Source organism: Galendromus occidentalis, unplaced genomic scaffold (assembly GCF_000255335.2).
Source record: "Galendromus occidentalis unplaced genomic scaffold, Mocc_1.1 scf7180000077442, whole genome shotgun sequence".
NCBI classification, from domain to species: Eukaryota; Metazoa; Arthropoda; class Arachnida; order Mesostigmata; family Phytoseiidae; genus Galendromus; species Galendromus occidentalis.
Genome location: NW_003805430.1, coordinates 932,274 through 939,862, shown reverse-complemented (window position 1 = coordinate 939,862; position 7,589 = coordinate 932,274). Strand labels below are relative to the sequence as shown.

Here is a 7,589-nt window from a genome sequence, read left to right as displayed (position 1 = left end):
AAAGTGCATCAATAAACAAGGGACCATTGCAAAACGGAAACGCCTGACGGAGCCAATTTCCGGCCACGATGTTAACAGCGGACCAACTCCCGCTCGAGCACCAGCAAATGCTTCACTCGAGCAACTAATGTACTCAAGATGGCTCGTGATTCAAGCATACGACGACAAGCTATCGAGTGAACCGACCGGCCTATTCAAGCATCACCGACATTGATTCATGCCTAATAAAGTAGTCCACCGATATCCACTTAGCCCCGATGACCGTGCCCTGACCGGCACGCGAATATCGAGATCCGTGGCAGCAACGCAAAAGTCCCTGATTCACGACCATGAGCCGTTCCGAACAGATCGATTCAGAGCCTGCCGGAATTTCCCCAGCTCAATCTCTGGGACAAATTTTGGGAGAGAGGGAACGCTGACCAATGTGCTCTAGGAGTCGCAGGCAGTCGAATCGTGACTCCTCATGTAGTGCCATGATATAATGACCTGAGAGCAAAACGCGTAATTGGAGTTTTTTTCACTTTGATTCAAATTCGCACCTATGATGCGAGCAATCTTCGATAAGAGCCGGGGTGCGCTTCTCCTGTAGTCAAGGGCGAGGAGTGAGACTTGAGGCTTATGACTCCGTGACACTATCGCAATCCACCGCCCACTGTGTTGAGTTCAATGCATAATCAAAAATCACTCGTGGGCCGCGACACGAGCGAATGCGCGCAAGTCGCGTGTCAGCCTCGTGCATGGGCCACCTCTGTGCAAGTTAATGTGGGAGCTTCAGCTCTGCTAGAGAAACCGCTGTCTGTCTCGTTCCTTTTCGAAAGCGCATCGAAAATGATCCCAAAACTGACGCAAAGCACCAATGAAGCTCCAGAGCAAACCGGGAACGGTAGCGGTTGATGATTTCGCAGCCTTTGCCGAGGAGCCGAACCCATTGTCAAGCTCTCGATCAGAGAATTGAACGAATTCTCGATGACCGAGAGGTTCTCTGGCTTACAGAAAACCACTTCGCTCCTCGCCTGAGGTCACTGTCTGAGTCATAAGGAAAGTGCGCGATGCCCCTCGGAGACAACTATTCCGAGGAAGAATCTGAATCAGGGAAAGGGGTTTGAATCGGCTGGTAGTTAGCCGCAGAGTATTGGCGGGAAGGTCCCCAGTACCTGTGAGCGGAATCCTCTGGCAGCGAGTGAATTGGAACAATATCGGGGCTTAGCCAGGAACCGTAGTGAAGATAAATCCACGCATAATTCCATAGTAGTCTCGAAAGTGCTCGATACCAAGAGGAATGCCATGAAATCGAGTCCCCCAGCCAATCGAGGTTTCCCCCTAGGTGCGAATGCTCGATTCTGAGAGTGTGAGCTCGCTTTCGCTGGGGTCTCGGAGCGCTGAGAATAAAACGACGGTGCGAGGGCGCCTCCCTGCTTCGATTCGGAATCGTCCCTACCCGGAATACCGGTAAACTATAGCCGGAATCGAACCTTCGGAACCGAAATCTTCACCGGGGTTGAGCTCGGAAGCTTCGCTCGTTTCAGACGAAAGTCCACTACCCCATGGCGGTTCTCTACTGTAATTCGCGATGGCATTCACGTCATTCTCGATCGATGGCGTAGCTCATAGCTTTTTGGCCTCTCGGGATAGGCGTGCGGTTCAGCGGCGCTTTGGAACGTGCTTTTCAGCAGCATTCATAGCGCAACACTCGAGAAACAAACGAGAATCAGCCGAATTCCCACAAGTTTCACAGCTTCCTATCCTCACGAGAATGCATCGACAAGAGTGAATACCATAGCTTGTTTCAGCGACCACTTGGTTGTCGGTCACTTGTCCGATTGGCTGGTCGGTGTCTTGAATTACATTCGAACAAGCGTCTTGTCGACGCACCAGCTGTTGCTCGTGCAAAACACTTTGAATACAAACAGCGTGCCCGACCGAATCATCATACATTCACTCATCATCATATGCGTGAAGACATGTGCACCTGCTCGCTCTCCTTACTCTTCATCCTCCACCGCGGTCCCCTCGAAAGTTCAATGCGGAAAGTACTTGCGATCGGGAAATTCCATCCCGTTTGACGCACCTCAAGTGTTCCCTGTAGATGGAGGTACGATGAGAACGATTCAAGAGAACCACTGATCACCCGATCACAACCAGATTAACGTGCATCGTTTCCACGCTCGAACACCGAGGGAAAACACGTAACGAAGGAATCAAGAGAGGAGAAATGTTGTCTGCATCCTCTCTATCCACGGGTTCATTTGAGAGGGTCATTCGTCTATCGGCGGCTGTCTCTTCCTCGTTCCATCGATAGCTCCGCGTTTTGAGCAGAGACAGTTGGTCTTCGAGAAATCGGTTGGCGATTCCCGAAACTCCCAAACGAGGTGAGCGCTCTAGGAGTATTTTCGCAAATTCGATTTGTAGCCTCTGCTCTTGGGAGAAGGGACAATGCGCGCGCGACGTAGCTCCGGGAAAATTCTCGACAGGGCAGTGCGAGGGAACTCTGGTGTCCGTGAGAGGCCCGATCGGGGAGCGACGATTTCCGCGCTCTGAAGTTTTCCATTGATCTTCCAGAGAACGATCTCTCCCACAGGCACGGCTTTCGCGAGAGAGAACAAATGACGGCGACCGAGCAAATGAGAGTGGCGGTACCCATAGCAGTCTGCGTCGGAGCGGCAATCGCATCCTACGCTGCTTTAATTCGATATCGGCAGAGAAAATGGCGCATCGGCGGCAAAATCAAGAAACTGATGATTTATCCGATCAAGTCCTTGCCTCCGCTTGAAGTCGAGGCAGCCGATCTCACACTGGACGGTCTCAAGTATAAGGGAACGAAGGACAGGTGAAACGTTCGTGAGAGAGATCGCCAAGCGCTCGAGTAAAGGACGATGATAGTAGAGGTCCGCCTCTGGAAACTCGCGGATTTCCCAACAGTCCGATGAGCATCCGTCGGTCTAACGGGTTTGAATCTCTCTTCCAGAGAATTTCTTCTCCTCGACGCTGATGATGGCAACAAGTTCATCACAGCTCGCACGGAGCCTTCGTTGCTGCTGATTCATCTGAGCTACGACACTGAGAGAAATTGTCTGCGAATCCGTTCGAACGATCCTCAGAAGAACTTAGATATTCTCGAGGTGCCTCTTGGATCCAACGAGGGAGTCGATACGTCGAGGGTCCTCCAGGTCAGGTATGTTGGAGGCGGGTAGTACACGCAGTAGCGCTCGCTCATCGACTCCAGGATCCAGGCGTTCAAGGCTGAATGTCCGAAATCTGGCTCCACCTACGTTGGATAATCCGAACATGACTATTTCTCATTCTCGTGAGCTGATCTTTAGGTGATCCGCTATTCCAGAACCTGGGACCGGAACGGGCCGTACGAAGCCTACGCCTGTGACGAGAAGGTCCGAGCTTGGTTTTCGAAGTACTTGAACAAGAATGTCCTCGTCGTCCGGCTCAAAGTCTTGTCCAAACTCGGGACCATCGAGAGCCCCGTGAGTGAGGAGATATATTGCTCTCATCCGGACTTGCATCGATGAGTCTGTCTACGTCTAACAAAAACACACATACAACCTTTAAAAAAACGCTACTTACTTGTGCGAGACAAATTGCACGCTCGTCACGGGGTCCGCGCCAGATCGCGCCCTCCAGAGGGAAAAAGACTCTGCCCGAATTCTCCTCCGTTGAAGAAACGAACCGGATTCCAGGCGAGGTTCCAAGATATGGCCGTGCTCAATATCCTCTCGGATCGCTCCGTCGAGAATCTCGTGGCATTGATCCGAGATCCGAGCGCAAACGTCACTTTTCGGAATTTTCGTCCAAACATTCTCCTGGAGACCAAGTATCCGCACGAAGAAGATTTCTGGGTCAGAGTGAAAATCGGGAACGCCGAGACAGAGTTTCAAAGACGCACGACCCGATGCCAACTGACCACAATCAACCCGGAGTCTGGTTTGAAAACGGACAAGGAGCCTCTTGTGACTCTGCGGAAGTACGTATCGGCCTGCATGCAACTGGTGAAGTTCACGCGCTTGGGAAGGTTGAGAGAGTCGGAATCTCTGAAGTCGAGCTAATGCGCTCTCACTTCCGAGAGAGGTATAAGCTCGCGTATGTGACATGACGAGTCGGGTGTCCATGTTAGCGACCCACATAGGTGTGCTCGAGTAGGGCATTCCGGTCGCATGTCGATGCCGCGTTTCCTTAGGTATAAAAAAACCTCATTCGGCAGAGATCTGGATGGGCGTCGCTCTCCCTCTTCCTCCATGACCTCTGCGACTGTGTAATGTAAGTTAAGGGCTATTGACTGAAATTTTGTTCGATCATCTTTCAGGTTCCGCGTGGAACGGAGCGCGTTTGGGATCTCGAAATACAACTTCATGCCTCTGTTTGCCTGTCATCACTATATCCGGTCCCCTGACACGATCTACGTCGGACAAACGGTCCTCGTCGAGGAGTCAGCTCGAGATCTCCTGTGAAATTCCGACCGACATTGGAATAAACGGGGCAGTGACCTTCCGAGCGCAGTTTCCATGCTGTATGCGATCGATAATCGGTCGATTATTATCATTGATAGATGAGTAGCGACTACATTTCGTTGGAATAAGATCTTTCGAGCCACCGGCAACGCTCAGTCCGCTCTGCGTGAAGAGTGCTTCGCAATCTTCGAGACGCCATGACGTCGATCCCGAAAGAGCCGTAATCTGGAAGGATCTCCTTGACGAGTAGACCCCGTTGAACTCTCTCGCTTGCCCCTGGAGCGACTCGCTCTGCGCAGCGGTGTTTACGATTGTTATCTTACTCGCTCGAGTCGGCTATTCATGCTCTTCGAGCGTCTCGCGACAGTCCCCCCATTGCCGCACCGCAAACGCGACGAGAGTTTTTGGGCTGTAAGTTCATTTTTTGAGGCTGCGTGCAATACTGCCGTGAACTTATTCATGCGAAACTAAATTGGATAATGAGAGTTCTGTCCTCGACGGCTGCAGGTAGAAAGGCTTGAAATTGAAGTTCGGATGGGAACGGCCGTGAACAACATTCCTCTACTGCCGGCTTCGCTCTGTGTAGCCTCAGCTGCGGCAATACTGTTCCTCTATCAAAACCGGAAGAGGAGGGCAGGGCCTCTCGAGGAAGGCGGTAAAATCAAGAGAATTTTCATTTACCCAATCAAATCGGTCCCGCCCATCGAAGTCAGCTCAGCCGACATCAATATCGATGGCGTGTCCTACAAATCTGTCAAAGACAGGTGAGGAACATCGTGAGAAATGAAATAGATTCAGCAAGAAGAATAGAATTTCTCGAGGAGATTGACGATACGCTCCACGGAAACATGCCGAACGAAGCCCACCGCGCGAGGACCAGCGCGGAGAATTCGCTTTCGCTCCGCTGCGTGAAATCCCTAATCTTGGGTTTCGGGGTGAGCATTTGGCATGAACACGATCAGGTCAACGGCGATTTTGTGTCTTTCTCACGAATATTCATTCTTCAGAGAATTTGTCCTCATTGATGCCGAGGGAACCTTCCTGACCGGTAGACAAGAGCCGACGCTCTCTCTACTGCACACGGAGTTCAACGAGGCTGATAATTGCTTGGAGATAAGCTCGAAAAACCCAGACAGCCTGATGGAATTGCTCAAAATCAAACTCGATCACGAACAAGAGAAGCCTCAGAGAACTTTACAGCTCACGTGAGTACCTAACGGCTGGGAGAGAATGCATGTGCCTCGAGCCCTCGCTCGCCGTATAGAAACAACAAGCGCTCGAATAGAAACGGCGCTCATGGGCTCCCCATTCATTCCTCGAGTTGGGCTATCTGAGTGAATCCATCTCTTTCCCCATCTAACGGAGAGCCCATTTGTTCTCCAGGACATGGTACAAGGATCATCCGTACAGCGCGACGTATGTCGACGACGCTGTCTCTGATTGGTTCAGTCGTTATTTGAAGCGGAAAGTTTCCGTGGTCAGATTGATTTCACTTGTTGGAAAGCGCCATTGGATAGCTCCGGTAGGGTTCTCGATCGCCTGTTCCTATTTGCTCGTCGCCATCCGATCACCCCATGGTTCTTTGGATCAGATATGTCATAGTGAAGGAAACTCCCAGTTGTATATGTCTGCTCTCATAGGATCGGTTCCAAGATGCTAGCGAGCTCAACATCCTGTCTCAAGCATCCGTTGATAACCTTGTGGAGATGCTGAAGGACGCCGAAAGCGCGAACATATCGCATCGGAATTTCCGACCGAGTTTGCTCGTCGAAACAAAATATCCCTTCGAAGAGGATTTCTGGACAAGGATGGTGATAGGTGACGTGGAAACGGAATTCCACACACGATGCGAACGATGTTTACTCACCACAATTAATCCGGACTCAGGAATAAGAACCGACAAGGAACCCTTGACAACTTTGCGAAAGTGCGTATTCTCTGCAGCTCACGATGGTGCAGGCAACGCTTATCAATATTGCGCTATAAAGAGACTCCGTATCCCAACAGGTACCGGATCGATCGCAGCGCTGAAGGTTTGATCAAGTACAAAATGCGACCCCTGCTCGCGTGTAATCATTCGATAACTAAAGCGGGAACCGTTCACGTTGGACAAACGATCATGGTACACAAAGCACCTAGAGAAATCCTGTGAAGCGCTTTCCCGAATGAAGGTTGAGGCTACCGGCTCCTTGCACAGGATATATCTTCGATGGAAAGTCGATGGCAAGAATCCGAATATCGGGCGCTTCCTCGGCGGGATATTCTGAGGAAGAGGAATTATTGTGGAAGTCTCGAGGACCCGGGGGAACCAGATCCCTCGGAACTCCGCCGATGGGCTGCCTTTATATCGCGACACGGACTATTTATCGTACTTGTAATGCGTAATCCGGGTTTTCCAAAACAATGCACACATCCGAATAATAAAACCGTATGATGACGAGGGACCATTATTCAGGCCTATGGTCCACGGAAGAGAGGAACAACGCGCACCGAAATTGTCGACCTGGAGACATCAGAGCAAACACGAGTGGCGCTATCTTCAAAAAAAAAACACTCCTCTACTCGAGCTCATTGCGGTGAATAAATTACGCGTTTCCATAGCAGGACCGGGAGTTTTTGAATCCATGGAGAGCCACGGGGGCTTAGGGGGAGCGAATCAAAGCTAAACATCGCATCTGTTTTCCAATCGATGCACAGAAAAACGTCCGCATGTGGTCGGGATGTATGCGAATCAAACCGATCCTGTAGCTCCGAAGGCCGAGTCCTGCGGATTACCTCTTTCCTTCCTGAGGACCATTGCTCGCACCTCCGATATACAGTTCTTGGAGGGGCTCCGAGCTTTGGAGTCGGCGTTGTCAATCTCACGGTCAATACGGACTTGAGGATAGAAATTATAGGGGAATCTACGTCCCACGCACGCAACTCTCTCTCTGATTGTATGTAGGGCGAGCGCGACGATACAGAACGGATCCAGGAACTCTGATTCCAGGACAGGTACCCCAGTCGTAGCGTGGCAGGACGTGCCGAGCACGAAAAACAGCCCGTCTCCTAATGTCATCGTGAGACAGGTACCTGAAAGGAATAGCTTTACTCGAAACGGAAAATTTCAGCTGAGGAAGCGTCCCGCAAGCT

At 51.0% G+C, this 7,589-nt stretch overlaps 1 protein-coding gene across 1 annotated transcript; it reads left to right on the top strand.

Annotated features, from left to right (window-relative positions):
- Positions 1-2,253: 2,253 nt before the first annotated feature.
- Positions 2,254-7,016, top strand: LOC100902453 (uncharacterized). Its single transcript, XM_003743285.2, has 12 exons — positions 2,254-2,369; positions 2,560-2,827; positions 2,966-3,172; positions 3,338-3,476; positions 3,690-4,021; positions 4,313-4,453; positions 4,757-4,868; positions 4,965-5,221; positions 5,465-5,662; positions 5,841-5,979; positions 6,098-6,384; positions 6,465-7,016. The coding sequence occupies exons 2-12, from the start codon at positions 2,604-2,606 to the stop codon at positions 6,607-6,609; spliced, it is 2,181 nt and encodes a 726-aa protein (XP_003743333.2). The 5' UTR covers positions 2,254-2,369; positions 2,560-2,603; the 3' UTR covers positions 6,610-7,016.
- Positions 7,017-7,589: the final 573 nt, after the last annotated feature.

Coding starts and splice junctions, on each gene's coding strand:
- LOC100902453 (XM_003743285.2), top strand. CDS start 2,604: ATGACGGCGACCGAGCAAATGAGAGTGGCGGTACCCATAGCAGTCTGC. Junction 2,828..2,965: donor TATAAGGGAACGAAGGACAG/GTGAAACGTTCG, acceptor TCTCTCTTCCAG/AGAATTTCTTCTCCTCGACG. Junction 6,385..6,464: donor CCCTTGACAACTTTGCGAAA/GTGCGTATTCTC, acceptor GTATCCCAACAG/GTACCGGATCGATCGCAGCG.